At 42.3% G+C, this 22,528-nt stretch overlaps 1 protein-coding gene across 4 annotated transcripts in view; it reads left to right on the top strand.

Annotated features, from left to right (window-relative positions):
- Positions 1-22,528, top strand: part of RPS6KC1 (ribosomal protein S6 kinase C1) — a 149,805-nt gene that overhangs the window by 60,956 nt on the left and 66,321 nt on the right. For all 4 annotated transcript variants that reach the window (XM_061625231.1, XM_061625230.1, XM_061625229.1 and 1 more), the window contains 2 exons: positions 16,238-16,359; positions 20,717-20,809. In XM_061625231.1, the coding sequence (XP_061481215.1) occupies positions 16,238-16,359; positions 20,717-20,809 (215 nt within the window). The remainder of the gene's footprint in view (positions 1-16,237; positions 16,360-20,716; positions 20,810-22,528) is intronic.

Raw genomic sequence — 22,528 nt, 5'->3', positions numbered from 1 at the left:
GTTCAAAAGCTCATGCTTCCATTTTTAATTAACTACTGCTTGTCGTGTTGTCCAAACCTGACTAAGTTTGGTTAATCTTAACTATGGTTTATTTGAAACAATCCAACTTCAAACCGTACTTTATGAAGGTGGCTTATTTCAAGAAATCATAGTTAAGATTAACCAATGTTAAGGGGTTAGGCATGACACTAAACTGTGATTAATCTAAAATGGAGACCCTCCTAGACATTAGCGAGAGGAGGGTAGGGTAGGGGGCTTCTTAAAAGATACCTGCACAAACACCATACAGAATGAAGCCAGTGCATAACACTGCTCAACAGTGAAAGAATGCATTACTATTACTATCCTCCTTCTGAAATTAACACTTCTGCTTACTTCGGAAGCTGCTTACACTGAGGCAGATCTTTGGTCCATCTACCCCAGGATTGTCTACACCAATTTGGAGCAGCTCTCCAAGGTTTCAGAGAGGGGATGTTCTTTGCTCTACTTGGAACTGCTGAGGATTGAAGTTGGGACCTTCTGTATGCAAAGCAGATGCTTTACCCCAACACGTTACGGCCCTTCTCCATGGTTTTAAATTTTTTCTCTACTATCCAATGGAGAGAAATGAAAACTCAGGGAGACATGCCTATCTCTTTGGCTTTACCCTTTCATCCTGGGCTTAGTTCTCCCAAGAAATATTGGTCATGGAGCCAGGTTGCTGAAGACTGTCAGATCTTCTGAGGCACAGAACCGTCTCTGGTGGCCAAGGGATGACCCTTGCTTATCAGTGAATTTGGGAACCCTTGGTAGTTAGTGTGGTTGTTTTTACTGTCCCTTGCCACTCTTCTGTAGCTTGTTTTCCCCTTACAAGTCTCTCCAAGAAAACTGATCTGCCTGTCACTTCAGGGCAGAAGTGACCATGTGCCAGTCTCTGTTCGGAGGCCGGAAAGCTGGTGCCTGACAACTGCCCAGGGCACCAGAACAAGGAGCAAAACATCTTGGCCCAAATTCTGTTCCTTGGGGATGGCCCAAGGAAAACATCAGCAGGACCCGACGGATGAAATTCTTCCTTCTGCTTTGGCTTGGAGAAATGGTCAGAGTATGTGTGTGTTTTTGTATTTCAAATCTGATCTAGCCCTAAAGCACCGGGTGGGTAATGACCTTCATCATTTGTACTGGTGAGACTGAAGGTGGAAGAAAAAAAAACCCCAAACAAAACTGAAGCATGATAGCCGAAAGGAAACCTCTTCATGTCATGGTGATGGGAGTAGACTAGGGAGGTACGTAACTGCATGACGATGTTGCAAGGCTGAGGCCTAGAACATGCAACCCTGGGAGATGAGTTAGCCAGCATGATTCCACAGTTGGACTGCAACCCCCATCACCCCTGACCATTAGCTATTTTGGCTGGGGTTGATGGAAGCTGGAGTCCAATATCACCTGGGCACCATGGTAGCTACCACTGGTTTAGGTTGAGTCAGTGGCAGCGGGTGGCTCCATGTCAGTGGAGCAGTGGAATGGAGCCACCAGCTACCACTGGGTTAAGAGATGGTGGCTTAGGCAAAGACACAACACCAGCTACTGCCCCACTTTGGCCCTCTTTTTACCCTCTGCAGGATAAAAACTAGCAGCTTGCATTCTGATTTGAATGGCTCTGGATGGCTGGTTGAGACTGTAGTGCTTCAAGGGGACTTCATGCAAAGTGCTCCCAGTCATAGGCAAAGGTGAACTGAGTACCTCCCCTACATTTGTAGAGAAGACTTTTATCTTACTGCCTGCCTCTGTCCACCAGACACCACAAAACAAGGATAGGGAACCTGTGGCCCTCCAGATCTTATCAGACTCCAACTCCCATCAGCCCCGGCCAGTGGATAGGGATGATGGGAGTTGTAGTCCAGCAACACCTAGAGGGCACAGGCTCCCCAGCCTTTCCCTAGAACCACACTGACTCTGTCCGTATTTTACAACTCCAGCTCTAGAGAAGGTACATGATCTGGATCTTTTGTAAAACGGATGTTGCCGCTCCCGTCTTTGATCAGCTTGCAGAGCATTCTGAGGTCAGCCTATTGATCGCCCTCTGATTTAGTGAGCAGTCTCCTTCTTAATTGACCCCTTACGGTAGTCCTGGAATGACCTGCGTGCCACATAAATATGCTGTCCTCCCAGTATTTTATGTTGATACTAAAAAAACAAAGCAAGCAAGAAATCTGAATCCTTTCTAAAGTACAGCAGCGGCTTTCATGCTTTTCTCCCTTCAGGGCATTCTTCCTGTGTTGACACGATGTTGTTTTATTATTTTGTAAGCTGCCTTGAGCATTTTAGAGGAGAGGTGGGAATAGAAATATTTTAAACCAGTACATTTCTGCCAAGGAATCCCTGCTTGTTGCAGAGCATTTTGAGATTTTTTAGCAGATCCAGTTCTCACTGAACCCTGTTTGGGCCTATTGGGCAGTTATTTCCTACTTGGAAGAGGCTTCTCTGTAGAAGTTTGGCGAGGTGTGAACCTAGTACAGAGGCAGAAAAGCACACGCAATGCCACGGCTGGCTAACCTGTGGTCCTGCAGCCATTGTTGGCCTTTAGTTCCCATCAGCCCCAGCCAGCATGGCCGATGGTGAGGGAAGATGGGAGTTGTAGTCCAAAATGTCTGGAGGGACACAGGTTCTCTACCCCTATGCTAAGTGCTCTTAATTCTTAGCTTACTGGGTTGGGCTTTTATTTTATTTTTTGTCATTAAAAGCAATTTGCAAAAATGTTTTTTAAAAAAAGAGAGAGAAAAGTTCAGACACTTCAGTATCTTCCAGGAAGCGTGCAATACAAATATTTCCCCCTCAGCCCCTGTATTAAAGTTGTGTTTGCGATTCAAGCTGCTGTAGCTGGTTTCCCAGGATCAGGCGTCTGCTAGGTTCCTCTTTGTTGTCTAACAAGTTTCTTTCGTGCTACTCTGATTCTTGGCCATCTCTCTCTTTGCTGCATCGAAAGCTCTTCCAAAACAGAATGCAAAGGGGACTGGAAAATCCCTTCTCGCGCCTTCCTTCCCACTGTTCTGAGTTTGTGTCTGAACAACCTCAGAGTGTGACTATGAAAACAGCCTCCTCCTGTTTCTGTAGTCTTTATGCTGGAACATGGAGCGCTTCTGGCACCATTTTGTTTTCTTGCCGGAACTAGGAAGCCGTTGTTGCTTCTCCCTCTGTTTTTCATGTTGATCCAAAGCCCAGATTTTAAAATTCGACAAGCACAATAAAGCACCCGTTATCACAGAGCTAGCTGACAAAAGAAAACAAAATTACCTCATAGCAGCTTAACTGGATCATTTAAATGTCAGTCCAAAGCAGGAGGCCTTAGCGATTCTGGAAAGTGATCCAGCTTGGATTTTGAGAGCTATCCAAAGGAAAGGTTCTTTCTCCCTGGAAGACCACAACCCTATTTACATCCTGTCCCAATAGTGAGGGAACTTCTTACCTGTGGTGGGTGTGAATTCAGCCATGTGGGTGTTTACTTGGGAAAGACCTACCTCATTGGCTCCATCCATAAATGGGCTTTGATTCAATAGTTCAGAGCAGTTCAAAGGAACTGAGGCTATGCTGATTCAGATGTCATGCCAAACTGGTTTGTGAAGCTGGGGCACAGTTTGGCCTGACATCCAAATTGACATGAGAATAACATGAGAAGAGCCCTGCTGGGTCACACCAAAGGCATCCAGGATCCGACTCCAGCATCCTGTTCTCACAGTGGCCGACCGGATGCCCATGGGAAGCCTGCAAGCAAGACATAGGGGCAACAGCACTCTCCCCACTTGTGCTCCCCAGCAACTGCCATGCAAAGACATACGGCCTTCAATACCAGATGTAGTTCACAGCCATCATGGCTGGTAGCCATTTATAGCCTTATCCTCAATGAATTTGTCTAATTCCCCTTGAAAGCCATCCAAGTTGGTGTCCACATCACTGCACCTTGTGGGAGCCAGTTCAAAGCTCCAACCATGTGCTGTGTGAAGAAGTACTTTCTTTTGTCCTGGATCTTCTAACATTCTGTGTCACTGGATGCCCCTGAGTTCTATCTAGGATTATGAGAGAGAGAAAAAAAACTTCTCCCTGTCCGCTAACAGAGATAGGTAGTAGTTCATGGTTGCTCCTCAATCCAGAATTAGGAGTGATAGTTTGAAGCAGGGCTGTGGAGTCGGTACGCCAAACCTTCGACTCCGACTCCGACTCCTCTATTTTTCCACTGTCCGACTCCAACTCCAACTCCTCTATTTTTCTGCTGTCCGACTCTGACTCCACCCAAAATTGCTTCTTGTCAATCAAAATTTATTTGGAAGTCAGAGTCAGTACATTTCTACCGACTTCGACTCCACCCAAAATTGCTCCCAACTCCGACTCCACCCAAAATTGCTCCCGACTCCGACTCCACGACTTTGACTCCACGACTCCGACTCCACAGCCCTGGTTTGAAGCAGGCTTACAAACCAGGGATCCCTCTAACAGTGGCTGGCCATGATGTCCAAATTGGAAGGACCCTGTTAGGCTGTTGCCTCATCTCTGGAGGTTAACACACCACAGAGATGGGGGAATGAGCGGATGGAACAAAGGCATAAACTCAATGTCTGTAGGCCTCTAATCCTTCCACAGGCTAGCTCTTCCCCACCACACACACTGATGAGTCTTTTCCCAGCAGAGTTCTCAGAGGAGATCCTAGTACAAGGTTAAGATGAAACAATTGAAAACACAAAAAACAAAGGAAGCTCTATTGGTCCATGAGAGAGAAAAAATCCAATGTCCGTGGTCAGGCACTACCTTTAGAACAAACCAAGATGTCACAAAAGAGTAAGCAGGCTTTCTGGGTCTGTAGAATGGTTCATCAGTCTGGATGCTAAACGAAGCGAGCAGGGTGGACACGACGACTGGCTTGGTTTTGAAATCATGAAACCGGCAACTAGTCTCAGTCATAAGATGGATTCCGGGAGGAGACACCAGTCTACTTGAAACTACTTTACTACTTTAGTATGTAAAATGCATACTAAAAGCAACAATGGAAAGACAGCTCTCCAGCTTTAAAACCATATTCAGTTCTAAACCGTCCCCAGGTCTGCTCTCAACCCATCTCAGTGCTCCAGCCTCATCTCTGCCATTGGGGATGAAGTGTGCAAAACTCATCTGCCTCCTGTGTTCTGCACACAATAGCACCAGCGGAGACTGGTGGCTGCAATGTCAGTGGGGCAGTGAATTTACTCCAGGTTTTAGTCCGAACTTTGAAGGCGCTGTCCCAGGTGCTTTCAGGGGATTGGACAGCATCTTGAAAGTTTGGACTAAAACCTGGAGCGGATTCACTGCCTCACTGACATCGGAGCCACCAGTCTCCACTGAATAACACCCAGTGGTTTAGGGATGTCCTGGGAAAGTTGCTGTCCAGTTGATGACTGCTAACTGGAGCTCATCTCAAAACTTTTCTCAGTTCTCTCTGACTGAGTGTTGTCCGCAATGGGAGAAGCAATCCAGGCATCTATCACCTCTATGCTGCTTCTGCCTGGATATCTCAAGCATCCAACAGTCACTTAGCGGCAGCCATTACATCAAGCTGCACAGCCAAGCAAGAGAAGTGAAGGTGGACTAATCCATTGCCTCTGCTGAAAGAGCAGCTGTTGGGCGACCTGATCTTTCTTCATCACAGCTGATCGTTATAAGAACTGTAACTTTAAGAACTGGTGCCTGAGCTTGCTTGTTTTCCACTTCCTTCTCCTCCTCCATTTTTCCTTGTGTGCCGTCTTTTTAGATTGTAAACCCGAGGGCAGGGACTGTCTTATTACTGTCCTTGTAAGCCAGTCTGGGAACCTTTTTACTTCCCTTTTTCTTTTTGCTAAAGAGTGGGGTAAAAATACATCAAATAAAGAGATAAAGAGCTGTTAGGAATAAGATTTTAAAAGTAAAGTGGAGCATTTCCTGGTTTTCAAAGTGGAGCTGTGTTGTGCTGTGCCGTCATGTAGACAGCTGACATTCCATCTCTTGCCTCCAGACTTATTTTCAAAATCCATTGCCACAAATTTTTAAATGTAGGAATGCTTTATGTCTAGCGCATGCCCCCGACTGTCTTTTTTCAGGTTCCTTTCATGCCCTTTGCAATGCATCTTTTGTGGGTGATACACTTTCCCAGGAACCATAAACTGAGCAATAAAAAGGTTTCCTCAAGTACATCCATAGTAAAAGATAAAGAAAATAAATGGTGGTTCAGCCATTCAGTGAAGATGGCAAACTGATAACAGACAACAAAGAAAAGTCTTCTCCCAAAAGAAGGTCTATGACCCTCCCGGCAAACATGAAGTACAAGTTGCAGGGGAAGGATTGCAGCTTGAGATTGGTCAAGGAATACCTAATTATTTTGAATGAGTGTAAATCTGCAGGGCCCGATGAACTGCATCCTAGAGTAATGAAGGAACTGGCTTAATTTACTGTAATGTTTTGTGTTTTTATTGTGTATTTTATTATATATGTGTGCAATTTTATTGTAGCCACCCTGAGTGTCCTATTGTAGGGTGGAAGGGTGGGATAGAAATATTTTAAATAAATAAATAAGAACTCTTGGAACCACTGTCTATTATCTTTGCAAAATTGTGGAGGATGGGTGAAATGCCAGATGATTGGGGGAAGACTAAGGTTGTCTCTATCTTTAAAAGGGGCAAAAAGGAGGAACCTGGGAACTACAGACCAGTCAGTCTGACATCAATTCCTGGGGAAATTGTGTAGCAGATTACAAAGCAGTCAGTCTGTAAGCACCTTGAAAACAATGCAGTGATTACTAGAAGACAACATGGATTGGGGGTTGGAAGCAAGGCCCTGAAAGAACTGGGAATGTTTAGTCTTCAACAAATCCTGCCAGACTAATCTAATCTCATTTTTTATCGGGTAACCTCCCTGGTAGACTGTGGCGATGCTGTGGACATAATATATCTCGACTTGAGCAAAGCTTTTGACAAAGTGCCCAATTATACTCTGATTAGTAACCTACCTAAATGTGGGCTGAATGGAACAACTGTCAGGTGGATCCACAGTTGGCTACAGAATTGTACTCAGAGTACTATATCAATCGTTCCTTCTCAAACTTGGGGGAGGTAACAAGCAGGGTACTGCAGGGCCTAGTCCTGGGCCCAGTGCTCTTCAACATTTTTATTAATGACTTGGAAGAGGAGGTGTAGGGAATGCCTATCAAATAGGGAGGAATAGCTAATACCTTGGAAGACAGAAACAAAATTCAAAGTGATCTTGAGCTGAAAACAACAGAATGAAATTCAACAGGGATAAGTGCAAAGTTCTACACTGAGGAAAAAGAAACCAAATGCACAGTTATAAGATAAAGGATACTTGGCGCAGCAATACTTCACGTGAGGAGGATCTTGGAAGTGTTATTGATCACAAGCTGAATATGAGCCAACAGTGTGATGTGGCTGCAAAAAAGGCAAATGCTATTTTAGGCTGCATTAAAAGAAGGATAGTTTCCAAATCACATGAAGTACTAGTTCCCCTCTCTTTGGCACTAGTTAGGTCTCATCTTGAGTACTGTGTCCAGTTCTGGACACCACACTTTTTAAGAAAAATGCAGAGAAATTGGAACAGGTTCAGAGGAGGGCAACAAGGATGATCAGGGGACTAGAAAAAAAGCCTTATGAGGAGAGACTGAAAGAACTGGGCATGTTTAGCTTTGAGAAGAGAAGGAAGTATGATAACACTGTTGAAGTACATGAAAGGTCACATAGAGGAGGGCCAGGATCTCTTCTCAATCATCCCAGAGTGAAGGACACAGAATAATGAGCTCAAGCTGCAGGAAGCCAGATTTTGACTGAACATCAGGAAAAACTTCCTGATGGAGCAGTACAACAGTGGAACCAATTACCTAGAGAGGTAGTGGGCTCTCAAACACTGGAGGCATTCAAGTGGCAACTAGACAGCCACCTGCCGAGTATGGTTTAAGTTGGCTTCCTGCATTGAGCAGAGAGTTGGACTTGATGCCCCTTTCCATCTCTACTATTCTATGACTGTATTATTATTGTAAGGATAACTCATTTCCCCTCCTCTAAATCTCACAACATATCCTTTCCCTGGATACCAACTTTGCTTCTCCTATAGTAAAATTATAGTAAAAATTTCCCCCAAAGAGAGCTGAGCATTTCTTAGTTCTACTGCTGTTGTTTGCTAGTAGTGAGAACTTTGTTTTGGAGTCTGGCTGTGGGGATGGAATAGCAAGGACAGTCCCTTGATAACATGCTACTATTAATTGGAACTTGAAGTCATGAGTTACAATTATGGGGTTATCTCCATGGGGCATTTATTTTCATTATCTCCAGGAGTTGTTTTTCCTTAGAAGGCATCATAGGACTGTTGGGTGGAGCTGTCAAGCAACACTGGCTTCAACTTTTTATTTTATTTATTTATTTATTTATTTATAATCTGGAATTGGAATTTGTCTAAGTGATTTTTTTTTGCGATCCGTAAAATTGCAGATAATGGGTGGCAGATAATGGTGTCAGCCCACCAGTGGAACCAACTTCCACTCTTGCATCAGGATATCCCCTTCACGTCTTCCTCCTCCCCTCCATACAGTCCTTCTATTCACCCCCCAAATTTTCTTGGGGGGCTGGGGCATTATCTGAGCAGGTTTTGGGGGGCATGGGGGGCAAAGAAGGGGAAGTCCCGCAGTGTAAACTGAATCCTGCTTGCACAGCATTGAACATTGCCCATTACTCTGTGATATGGTGCAATTATTTCTTGTTTTGCTACCATTTTCGGTGAGAGGAAAAATTGTGTGTCCTATGATGTACCCTACTATTGTAAAATTAAAGTTTTCTTTACTGTGCTGCAGTTGAAATACTCTTACTGTGAGAAACAAAGAAAGGTGAAGAATGGGGCTTCAGTGGGAAGACTTTTCTGAGCTACCATTTATCTCACATGACCAGAACATTTTGTAAAAATCTGGCAGGCTGTATGTACTAGAGCAACATTACTGTGGTGCTCTTCAGATGTTTGGGGCTACAACTCCCATTAGCCCCAGCCTGCAATAGGACTGTCAATAATCAGGGACAACAGGAATTGTAGTCCAGCAACAACTGGAGGGCATCCGATTGGTGAACACTCTTCTAGAGGCTTCTCATCTTTTCTTTAAAAAAAATGTGATTGGCATTTATCGATGATCAAGTACTAGGTCCCTCAAATGGCCTCTCCTGAATAAATGACTTCCACACTGAGGACACCACATCACCACATTTGCCATTGTTGAGCCCCGAAGCCTCTACTGTGAAATTAATTGAGTTCTGTATTGACAAAAAACAAATCGATTATCTCAGTTGCTTTTGAAGCCTATGTTAGGAATGCAATCAACTCACACCATAAATAAATAAATACAGCTCTCATTTTGGTTTCAGATATTGTGCTTTATTGCTTGTTTGGTTAGATTTTACAGTAGTTTTTACAAATTAATATCCCTTACTTCGACAAATAGGATGGAGATGCAAAGCTAATTTTGTGTGGTGGTAGTGCTGTAGTTGAGACCCGTCTTAGGTCAGATTGCAACTTCAGACCAGGGTTTGAATGAAATGTTAAGGTTACACGTTGGGCAGATTAAATATCTTGCCTATAACCCCTGTTAGTGATGAACAGATACATTTGAGTAACTAAGAGCATAATCCTGTGTATGTCTACTCAGAAGTAAATCTCATTGTGTTCATTGGGACCAGTGTAATGTAGTGGTTAGAATGTTCAGCTAGGACCTGGGTGACCAGGGTTCAAGTCCTCGCTTAGCCGTGAAGCTTACTGGGTGACCTTGGGCCTCTCTCTCTGTGTGTGTGTGCGTGCGTGCGTGCGTGCGTGTGTGTGTGTGTGTGTGTGTGTGTGTGTGTGTGTATATATATATATATATATATATATAAAATACACCACATTGAGCATCTTGGAGGAAAAGTGAGATATAAATGTAATAGTAGTGATGATGATAGGTAAGTGTGTACAAGATTGCACCCTTCATGTATGATTGCATTTCTCTGTTTCAGTCATTCAGAGCAGTAGTGGCCTCATATATTCCTCTTCCTGTTTCCAAGCAGAAAATTGACAGAAAGGGATATATGCATTGCTCCTTCCCCTCATCAGGAGAGAACACAATTGTTCCTTTTTGTAGTCTTTTATCAGGTCATTGAGATTATTAGAGTAAATGTGAGGGTGTTACACATTTCTCAGTTAGAACCACTTCACAATGTATGTAACAGCCATGTTTGCTTGAGCTGTACCAGGGCATGACCTAAAGGTACATCATGCAGCAGACTTGCTGAAGCAAAGCAGGCTGGAATCTGGTCATTGTGTGTTGTCGTGTATGTACCATACACGGAGGATAAAGCCATCAATGGCTACTAGCCACAACGATGATGTTCTGCCTCCATTGTCAGAGGCAGTATGCCTCTGAAGACCAGGGTTCAAATCCCTATTCGGCCGTGAAGCTCACTGGGTGACCTTGGGCCAATCACTGCCTCTTAGGCTAACCCACCTCACAGAGTTGTTATGAGGGTAAAATGGAAAGGGGGAGAGACAGGTACGCCATCTTGAGCTCCTTGGAGGAAAAGTGGGATATAAATACAATAATTATTTTTTTGGGGGAAACTCACATGGGTAGAGTGCTGATGTGCTCGGGTCCTGCTTGTGGACTTCCCATAGACATCTGGTTGGCCACTGTGAGAATAGGATGCTAGATTAGATTGGTCTCTTGCCTGATCCATCCACAAAGAAAGGCAGGATGTAAATGAATTAAATAACAAACAATGCATTAATAATTCTTGCAGGTCTCTAAATATTGGGAACATGTGCTGTGTAACCCCGACCGGCCACATCTCCTTTGTGCATGACTGCTATCACAGGACAGGACAGTACAGATGTTGGCATCTGGCTCCTCTGGAAGGTACAGGGTGCCAGTGCTCTGGGAGGGGCCACCTGCTCTAGACCCTCTTTAAACATTTTTATTTTACAGCTGGCACTCTGTGTAGCACTGGGTGGCTGGTTCCAGCTGCCCTTGTGATTTTCAACAATGCCCCAGACATAGCATCGCTCTGACTTATTGTGGGAAATAAAAATGATGGGTAGACCCAGCTGCGTGAAGCATTGCTGCTGCCGTTGCCACCTTATTTGGGCCCCTTCAAATTTGGACCCTGCACAGTTGCAATTTTGGGAGCGTGTGCCCTTCACAGTTTATGTAGTGGCTGTACAAGGAACCAGTGTCAGACTAGTGTAGTTGCAGCAAACACTGTTGCTGCCTGAGGTTGTGAGTAGGAATGGAAGAGAAATTCCATTCAGTTTGCACGTCAAGCCGAATCTAGTAAATCTGCACTTGCTGAAACAATGTGGGAATTGAAAGCCATCCTTTGAAATTTGCAGTTATCTAAATTTTGCGATGCAGTTCTGCAACCAAACAGTGATTTCTGAAATGCATATATTAGAGGAAAGTGTGCATAAAAATGAATGTATTCGTGAATATAACATACAATATTAGGAGAGATTGTTTGCAAAGATGTGTACAGTAGTCAAAACTGCATATAAAAATAAGTTTGTTAGGAGAAATTCACACGCAAATGCTGAAGAATTTTCAAGAGGATATTTTTAAATTTTAAAAAATTGCAAATTGCAGTAGAAATGTGGAGGACTGAACTTAAGATTCGGTTGGAATCTTCAGTTTTAAGATTCTGTTGGCATCAGATGCCCTTGGAGATCTGGGGCAGGAGACGATGGGTGGGAATGAGACCTTTGCTTTTCTGCTTCTCTGCTTTGTAGGCAGAAGATCCCAGGTTGAGTTGGGGGAAGCTCAGTGATAGAGCATCTCTTTGGCATGGAGGTCCCAGGCTCAATCGCCAGGTACGGCTATGAGTGCACCCTGACTGAAAGCCTGGAGAGCCATTGCCAGTCAGTGCAGACAATATTGAGCGTAATGCACCAAGCTTCTGACTCTGTATAAGGTGGTTTCCTATGTTCCTGTGTACTCTTGCGTGGCCAAGGAGAATTCGGTTTGACCTGAGCAGCTCAGACACCGATCCAAATAAAAGAAAGAGCCATTCTTTTAACATATAATGTTGTCTGCAAAGTAGGAAGCCTGCGTACATTGCGTAGTAAGCTGTGTAGATTCTCCCCCCCTTTTTTTTAACATTCTGTTTGCAGTAACGGTGAACAGAGCATCTAAAATAACCACTTTCACATTGCAACAAACACATCATCATTTGCTTAAAAAGAGTTATAATTACAGTTGACGAAGCATGGCCGCCATAAAAATGCATTAGTTTAGCTTGACACATTAATTACCTGTTTTTGCAGATGTTTTTATATATTGTTGTGCGAACAGTTTACAAAATAATTACAGGAAAGTCATATGGAAAACAAGCTAAGGGGGTGGTTTCTCGCCCAAATATTTTCATTCATGTGAATTTGTGTGCAGCACAGCTGCTGTGTAGCGAATGGGGAGAGAGAGGGGGGTGGGGGGGAGAGAAGAGGAATCTCGAAGGGTTTTCTTTTTGTTTGAAGGTCTCTGTCATCAGCATTACCACACTTTTTATATCTTTCTTCAGAGGAGGGTAGTTTTTCAAACATTTAAAACAACATTGCTGATTTCACCCCCCCCCCTTTTTAAAATCTGACTGATTTAGGTGAGAAGGTTTGATCTTTATAAAATGAAACACAAATATCTGCTAGCATCTAGGAAAACACCTAAATAGAAAATGAATACTTTCTTTGAAGTGGGATGACCTTGCGTGATCTTGCTGTAAGAAATAATTAAAAGCTTTAAGGCAGTTTGCGCTTGTATTCCTGTTTTTATATACATATATATAGAAAAGAAACCTCAAAGTAGTAACATTTTTTTTTAGGTGAATTAAAAGGAAATGCCAGGGCTGCTTCAGTATATTGAACATCTCAATATATGTGTTGGAAATATGCATTTTACAATCTGAGAATCGTTAACAATGTCTGGTGTTTGATGTTTATACAGTGAATAGTATGAAGAGACATTTTTCTGGCATGTGTAACATATTAATTTTTAACCATTACAGACTCAAAACTATATATTGTTTATAAACAGCAGTCTTTTTCATTTAAAGAGGGGCAAGAAAAATATTCTTTGGCTTTATAATTAACATCTCAAAACATTAAGCTGGAAAATGTCAACTTTAAGTGAGGTATTAAATGTTGTGTATGCATGCATGTGTAATAGACGTCAGTGCCCAAACTTCAGCAAATCATGCAAAGGCAGACAATCCTAGGTGAATTTTATGAAAATCTGTGATGGACAGTTGAAGCCAATCTATTAGTTAGAGGCTATGTAAATGTTACTTGGTAATATTACTTAATAGTTGGAGGCTAAATAGTTATACTGTAGATAGATTTAAATCATCATCCTCTGGTTGCAGATGGCTAAAGCACTGAGCCATTTTTTCTGTTCTTTCTTTGTTTGTTTCTTGGCCCTGCCCTGCCCTGACCCCCTCCCCCTTTGCATCTAGTCCAGCATGACAAACAGTTCTGGAGAACTCAAAGCTTGCTTGCCATTTTGTACCATTTTGGTTGCCCCAAATAAAGATGTTGCCCAACGGTAGGTCCTAGAATTTTTCTTACAGAGCAAACATCATGGCTTCCTTCTTGTTTTATGTGCTGTGGAGAATAATAAATTTAGCTGTTGAGGAACAGGATCGCAACTGGGCTGGGGAACCTGTGGCTCTCCAGATGATGTTGGACTCTGAACTCCTGTCAGTCCCAGCCAATACAGTCAATGGTTAGGGATGATGGGAGTTGTTGTCCAACATCATCTGGATGGCCACAAGTATGCCCCTGCCACCACAATCTACAACCAAAGGAAGGTGATTTTCTACCACCTGATAAGGGACTTTGTTTATTGAGGGTTACCTAGCCTCCAAACTACTTGGTAATATTACCCAATTTGGCTTTAATATACTCTTTTTTGTAACCAAATCACCACTTGTAATTAATCTCCAACTTTGCTAATATAAAGACTTCTATGTCTCTCTGCTAAACAAAGTGCATGGATTTACACTTACATCAGTGGGACTTCCCCCTCCTCCCACATATGCTTTGCACCCTCCCCAAAACTGCTCTGGAAACTTGGAGGAACCCCTAAAACAGGGCGAGAGGGAGGGAAGTTCTATTGTGCAAATGTAAATCCTTGTGCTGACAGGATGTGTTATTTGGATACCACCCCAAGAATCTGAGAGTTTTGTCTAAGGCTGGAAGCAGCTCTGGGTATCAGCCGGACTTTATGTTTTCAGAAATGGGGGTCAACCATTACTTCTTTGTCCCAGAAACCTAGGTTTAACCTGAGACCTGCAGCACCTATTATAATTCGTGTTGGAGTCCCCAGCTTGAGATTGAGTCTAAATGTAGAGGTTGTGAATACTAAATCAAGCCACCTTTTGTTGTTGTTTGCTTCCCTGTTTTCCACTCCTCACTGCTCTGCATAACATCCAGCTTGACAAAGAGTTCTGGAGAACATGAAAGCGTGCTCTTTATTTTCTGATACAGTGTTTTAGTTGATTCGTATAAAGATGTTCCTCAACTGCGAATTTTGGGAATTGATACGTGTGCCTGAGAAGTGGAGAACAGACGCTCACAAAATTAACCTGGAATGGCCATTGCATGCAAATATCAGCATTTGCCATATTTCAGATGTTCACTGTAACCAGTATGTCTAATATAATAGTTTATTTATGTTTTTATTAAGTAATTGCATTGTCATCTCATCTTGAATATGTTTTTGAAAAAAGAAATTTTGAAATCTTACAAAGCCAAATAATATTTTGTCTTGGGTACTAGGTAAATGTACTAGTATGCTGACCTTGATTTCAACAGGACATAATCCTAAGCAGGTGTATTTTTAAGTTGTGACCTTTTGGCACATGTGCTGGTAAGATCCCAAAGAGACAGAAATTTTCACTGGGAAATGCTTAACATTGGAATAAAATGGCATGAGCACTGAGAAAAGGGTGAATTGCCATGGTTTTATTGTAGATGGGTATCCTTGTCCTAAGTTGATGGTTTTCAAACCGGCATGGAGCAATTTCCACACTGTCTTATCTGGTGATGTACATCTAATTGCCTGTCATCTGACCTTTGCATGCTTCAGGAGGGAATTGTAGGCCAATCGTATCTGGAGTGTTACAGATTCCTCATCTCCTTTCTAGGGATGACATTCAGTTAATTTGAGGCACTGGCCAGACCTTAGCATTATTGCCCCATGTGACATGAGAGTTTCCCAGTTCCCATATAATGCTAAGCCCAACCATGGCATAGGAGAGCCAGTGTGGTGTAATGGTTAAGGTGTTGGACTACGACCTGGGAGACCAGGGTTCGAATCCCCACATAGCCATAAAGCTCATTGGGTGCCCTTGGGCCAGTCACTGCCTCTCAGCCTCATGAAAACCCTATTCATAGGGTTGCCATAAGTCAGAATCGACTTGAAGGCAGTACATTTACATTTTTTAACCATGGCATAGCACAAATGAGCAAACTTGTGGGTTCTTAAAGTTCCTCCCCAGTTCTGCTGTTGTTGCACTACCCAAGGCCTAGCCATGGTTAAGATTAGCATTACGTCTGAACCCGGGCTTGTGGTTTGGCTGGAGTAAGACAAACTATGAATCCGGGTTCAGATGCAATGCTAAGCCCAGCCATGGCTTAGCTCTGGGTAGCGCAGCAGCAGAACCAGGAGAAGAGCACTATGGCTGCAATTTTTTCTCTGGGAACCCACATTTATGCTAAGCTATGGTTTGGCTTAGTGTTAGTTGTGCATGAGTCATTGTCTCTTAAAACATACTCTCTAGTTCCTCTCTAGTTCCTCTCTAGTAACTGCACACTGATGCGCAACCTCAGGAAAGTTTCTCTTGTCATTAGCCATCCTCTCATTGAAGAGCCACAGATAAGCTTCCAGCAAATCTCAATGTGTCTTGGAACACAGTTGGAAAACCCCTGAATTGTATCCAACACTGTGTGTGTGAAGTTCCACTTGGCCAATGGGACTTCCTCTCCTCTCCCGCATGCCCTTCAAAATCTGCTCCAGAGGGTCCCCCAACCTCTGTGCAGGGTCTGCAGAAGAGAGCAGGGGAAAGTGACATTGCCGAAGTAGAAGACTACTGTGCTAGTGGAAAGGAGCACTGGGTAAGACCCACTGACTTCAGCTGAAGCTACCAGAAGATAAAATTGCAAAGTTGGCAGACTTGTAACAATGTTCTTTTTTGTCACACAGGGGAGTCAAGTCCGACACGTCGCGAAGCAGTCAAGAGGAAGACTTCAGAATATCTGATGAGAGCAGAAAAGATTTCAAGCCTCTATTGTAAACCCTCATCAGAAGATGGTTCAATTTCTGGAGTAAGTTTTTTAAACAAATAATCCAAAATAATTTAAACTTTTTTGGTGTGTGTGTGTGTATGTGCATACCTGCCATTCATAGCTTGCACCTCCTTATAATTTACGGAAGCAGACTGGATTCTGCCAGACAAGCAAATATATAGAGCTATAGAACAAAGCACTGCAGAGGGGACAGCCCATAATAAGGGCCAGCCCAACCATTAGGCAGAATGAAACAACTGTTTTAGGCAGCAGATTCTGGGGCAAGGAGAACAGTGAACGGCAGTGAGTTGTTGGAAAACATAGCTGTGTGCACCACATAACCTGCGTTGTGCCTCCGAAGCCAGTCTACTGCCCTCTGGTGTAGTGGAGGACACTGTTCTGTCACCAGTGTTGAAGTAACATTCTACTGCCAGCCCAGACATCTTTTGTGAGTTGTGTGGGAGGGTTGGGTGCCATCTTGTCTTCAGGCAGCAAATAGTCTTCCTGTCCTGTCTGGCTCATCAGGAATTATTTAATTTATTCACTGATTTTCAGCCTAAGGAAGAAGAATGCTGTACTAAAAAAATCACTACAAACAGTCATAAAGTTTTTTTAAAAACAAAACTTCACCATCTAATATCAGTATTAAAGTGGGGGAACAAACAGAGCAGCAGCAGTAGCTGAGGAGAGCATTTCTGTTTTTAAAAAGGTCTTCACATTGTGGCTGAGTGAGAACAAGGATGTTGGTAAGTGAATGTCCCCAGATGTGAATGTCTGAACGGTAAATGCTACAACAAATAAAGCACTATCCCACATCCCAACCAAATCTTATTTCTGAGAGGAAAGACGTAAGAAGGTCTTTCCTCCTGATTCTGGAGGAGAAGTGGGCAGGGAGGAATGTGTAGGAGAAGCTGTTGTCCAAAGGTATAATTGACACCGTGATGTGATAATTTGTGAGCGTTAAGGCGCTTCTAATGCTATCTTTGATGTGATCTTAACATGCAGCTTTTTCAAAATGTTGCCAGAACTGTAATGGTTGCACTTGGACTTGGAAATGAGAGACGAGACATCATTTAACAAAGCTTGACATTGTCTTTCTTTAGCAACAGCCAGAAAACAAAATAAAGCAAAAAAATCCCCCAATAACTTTTCTGTTTTTAGCTTAAACATCTTTTGCTGCAGTCACACAAAACCGTGTGTGATTGTTGTCGATGACCGCTCTTATGTAGCAAACGTTAAAATTTCTGAACTTCCTGTCTGTCTACATTTGGATCACAGAAGGACAAAAAAGTGCAAATGAGTCTTTTATCTGAACAACCCTAAGAATAGTTGAAGGCAGCTACTTGCTGTGAATAGGGGATATATTAATCTGCCTAACGGAATGGGGATTTCCTTTTGTTGTTATAGTTTGTTTTGGACTTTGTTCTCATAGAAGTCCTCAGATGAGTTTGGGAGAAATCTTGATATACATTTTTTCCTTTTTTTTGACTGCTTAACTTGTAGGTTTGTGTGTGTGTTGAGACCTTAAGGTAGAGGGATGACTTTAAATTCCCTTTGGGTTCTTTCCAAACTTAGAATGTAGGTCTGCTCAACCAAAGATAAAATTTTCTATATAGTAGGGACTTCTATGTAGAAATGTGTGTAATTAAATAATTTGTGTGTTTTGTCACAAGTAGATGTGGTTTGAATGAGACACCACCAGCTTAGCTGAATGGAATGGTAGAAGAATGTAGCCTAGCATATAAAATAGAGGTGGAGAACCTCTGACCTCCAGACCAATCATGGCCCTTAAGGAGACCCATTTGGCCCCCGAGGCCAGAAGTATAGGAGTAGGCATAACACTCTCCCTACCTAAATCTGATGCCTGGTCTACCCAAGCAGTCAAATGTGGCAGTAGACTGCTGAGATCCCTGCATTGAGCAGCGGGTTGAATTTGATGACCTTATAGGCCTCTTCCAGCTCTACTATTCTCTGTTTCTATGAGATGGTTGATAAGATCAATCACTTTAAACTGCAGGTAGGGGATTCTAGTACTGAATGCTTCTCTATGTAAAAAACCACAGGAACGCCCCTCCACCATATAGTCTGAAGGCACCTAAGGCCAGCTCCCTGCTGAAGCTAAGCAGGGTCAGGTCTGGTCAGTGCCTGAATGGGAGACTGCCTGGGAACCATATGTAAACCACCTTGGGTTTAATGAAAAAAGAAAGGCAGGGTATCAATGTAATAAATAAATAAATAAAATAATAATAAACTGAGCAGGGAATAGATTCTGTCCCACTCTTTGCCAGCTGGGCTCGTTTTCTATTTGCAGAAATTTTTCTTGTTCTTTTTTTTTAAAATGCAGCTAGGTATTCAAGTATGTGAACACCCACCTGCAGTATGAATAGGTAAAACCAATTCTAACCACCTCATCAAAAAAAACCTCATCACTTCATTTAAGCTGTTGCATACGACTAGGCATTAGTTAGCTTGGTAAAAAGGAAGGTGGCCATTAGGGATGGAAAGATCTGTCAATTTTGGTTCTTTCAATTTCTCATTTTTCCAATCTTAAACTCAGTTCTCCACATTCCTGCAGCAATTTGTGATTTTTTAAAATAAAAATCCTCATGAAAATTCTTCAGCATTTTTGTGTGAATTTTTTGTAACAAACAGACTTTTGTATGAGGTTTTGACTAACGTACACATTTTTGCAAGCAATTTCTCCTAATATAACACGTTTTGTATCTAATTTTTATTAATATATTCATTTTTATGCATACTTTCCCAGTATATTCATGTTTGTAAACATTTGTTTGGTTGGAGAACTGTATAGCAAAATTTGGTAAGTACGAATTTCAAAGGATGGCTGTGTTTTGTTTTGGACAGTGCAAATTTGATAGGTTTGGCTTTAAATGCAAACTGAATTGAATTTCTCCTCCATCCCTAGGGAACACTAATCCCCTTCAACTGTTTGGCAAGCCAAACAAAGAGGTGCAAATTTAAAAAAATTGCTTTATGTGTGCAAATTCCAACAGTGCACTGCATAGTTCCATAGAGTGAACAGAAATTGCCATATATGTCCATAGTAAACTTCTGTGGTATTGATCAGCAGATGGTTTAGTCTGATTTGGGGGTTAAACTTTAGTTACATAGACAGAGTGAATATTTAACTATATAGAAAGACGAATGATCTCTACAAATTGGCACCAGTTTCATCAGTGTTCCTTATGAAGTAATGGCATATTTTGAATCTCATATTATCATCCAATGACATATTAAAACATATATATGGTCCCAGGCTATTGTCTGAAGGCACCTAAGGCCAGCTCCCTGCTGAAGCTAAGCAGGGTCAGGTCTGGTCAGTGCCTGGATGGGAGACTGCCTGGGAACCATATGTAAGCCTCCTTGGGTTTCTATCATGAAAAGAAAGGTGGGGTAGAAATGTAATAAATAAAATAACATAAATATATACAGTTTTTGTATAATTCATGCTTTGGAGGTGTGTGTTTTCAATCTTCATTTTGAAAATAGGGAAGCCATACTGATGGAATCCATCCCTTGGTGACTTTGTGAACTCATTTATTATTAGGGCTTCCAATGCTTTAGTAAGAGTTGGCTTTTTTGTCATCTTTCAGATACATGCCGCTGCACAACAGTTTATTTCCTCCCCCAACCCTCCCAATGCAATCTTTAACTGGAACACCAAATAAAAAGATCTAATTGGAAATTCGGACCTTTGTGATCGCTAACTCTCGGCCAAAATATGACTGATTTGGGATGTTTACACCTTATGTGTGTGGCAGATTCTACCTCACTGGAGCTGTGACCACAAGTGCATCTCCTTGGGGGGAAGTTCCACTGAAAGCAATGGAATGTGAACTTCCTTGTAAATAGGGTTAGGATCAGGGGGCCAGAATGTCCTTATATTTTAGGGTTACAATATGTAGTAAGTTTAAGTCAGCCTATTTTTGAAGTCAATTTGCTGTTTTTTGTTTTGCTTTGCTTTAAATAAAGTCTGAAGAACTGCACAGAACCTTGCCTTTAATTACACAATACTTTGTCACTCAGTTTTTGTTTCTCTTCCTTCAAACTCTGAATAACGGGTACGGATGGACTTTTGTAGCAATGTTCCTAAGTTTTCTTGCATGCACAAAGAACTGGGAAACTCTAAATTGTTAATATTTTAAAAATATTAATATTCCTTTTTGCTATATTTCCACTTTCAGTGTCCCCACGATTTATTTACTATCAACTCCCCCCCCTTTTGCATTAAGGACAAACAGCAAACTTCTTTCATCTTCCCTCTCTCTGATTTATGATAAATTTAGTTTCCTTCAGCCTGGCATTTGCTTCAGCAGGCAGTCTTCCTTCAAGTACCACCCTGATTGATGTTGTAATCTTTGATATCTTCCATTAGCCTCCAGGATCACTAAGTTCAAGGCCCTCTTGGAACCTAAGGAGCCCTGCCGAGGAACTGAAGGCCTTTAGAGTCCTTGGGGTGATTGACAAGGTAATTCTTCAGTGTCTCTTCAAGAGTTCAGTCATAAATCGACTGCATGCTGACATTCTGTCTTTGAAGCTGCGGATCTTAAGGATATGAAACAAAGAGGGAAAATGACTCAGATGCATCTGCACTTTAAAATAACAAAAGTAGAAGGGGAAAAAAGAGGCTTTTATCTAAGCAACTCATGTAAGGTCATGCAAAATATATTTGAGCTAAAGAATAAGGCACATTCTGCAAGAAGGGCCTTTTTTAAAATAAAAATAAAAATTGTATGCTCCAGTTACTTTGCTGTAGCTAAAATGTGCCAGTAAGTTGCCAAGCTGCACACATTAACAACTTTGAAAGAAAGCAAGATGAAAAATGTATTTATTTATTTTATTTATGATTACATTTCTATCCCACCTTTCCTTTAAGGAGCCCAAGGTGGCATACAGACAGGGTTCTCCTCCCTCTCCATTTTATCCTCACAACAATCCTGTGAGGTAGGCTAGGCTGAGAGACTGTGACTGGCCCAAGGTTACTTAGCAAGCTTCATAGCTGAATGGGGTTTTGAACCCTGGTCTCCCAGGTCCTAGTCCAGTACTCTAACCATTATACCACACTTAAAATTGTGCAGCTTGTCCCACAGAAAAGATGACATCAGGGCCGGTTCTAAAGGGCGGCCAGGTGGGGCACTGGCCCGATGGCCCCTGGAGCTACAGGGGGCCCCTCAGCTGCACCTCCACTCCCCTTCTGCGATCTGTGCCCCCCCTGAAGCCCCTGCCACCATCTTAGTTGATGACAGAGATGCGCGTGCGTCATCCCCTTAGGGAAACCACGGCTGCCATCTTCGTTAAGGGCAATGGTAAAAGACAGCAGACAGGTAGGTGCATGCACACACCGGGGCCCAGGGCAAGCTGATGCCCAAGGGCCCCGGCATTCCTGGGGCCGGCCCTGGATGACATCACCCCCTTTTACTAAAAAATCAGTGTAAATATTAACAAACAGGCTCGTAAGGCATGTATGTTTCATTTTATTTGGACTTTGGGTTTGGCTGCGACTTAGAACTAACTTAAAACCCAGGAACTCCTTTGGGTTGTGTTCTCTCTCCCACACCTCCACCCCACTTCACCCCACACCATATATATATATATATATATATATATATATATATATATATATATAAATATATGAAGCATGTTCAGTGCACATTTAAATCACATGATTTCCCTAAAGAATCCTGGGAACTGTAGTTTCCCCTTCACAGAGCTACTATTCCCCCAGCGCCCTTGGCAAACTAATTTTTTTTAAAAGGTTGGCTGTGGTTTTTATCCCCTTCCAAATTTCATGTTTTGAGTTTTTCTTGAGAAACAGAAAGGTAGGGTCTAACTTTACCTACTGAAGTGAAAAATAAAAATGCTGGCAAATTTCCAGGGGCGGGGAGTTACCTCTCACAGGTGCAATGGAGCGGCTTGGTAGACTTGAAGAAAGCTTATAGTTGGCCTTTCAGCCTTAGCCAAGAAAGGAAAGCTAGCATGTAAACAAATGCATACATTTTGTAGTGTTTCTTTAATTTAATTTATTTAACAAAATTGTAATAAAATCTCAAAGTGGTTTACAAAAATGATAAAATATAACGTTATTGATAAAAGACAGTTGAAAACAGGAATTTAAAAACATTCGAAAACTAAGTAAAATCAATAATAAACTAAAAACAGTTAAAGCACACAGAACACGTCTGGATAG

Source organism: Rhineura floridana, chromosome 4 (assembly GCF_030035675.1).
Source record: "Rhineura floridana isolate rRhiFlo1 chromosome 4, rRhiFlo1.hap2, whole genome shotgun sequence".
Lineage (NCBI taxonomy): Eukaryota > Metazoa > Chordata > Lepidosauria > Squamata > Rhineuridae > Rhineura > Rhineura floridana.
Note: the sequence above shows the minus strand (reverse complement) of the source record. Positions and strands in the feature narration are given on the sequence as shown.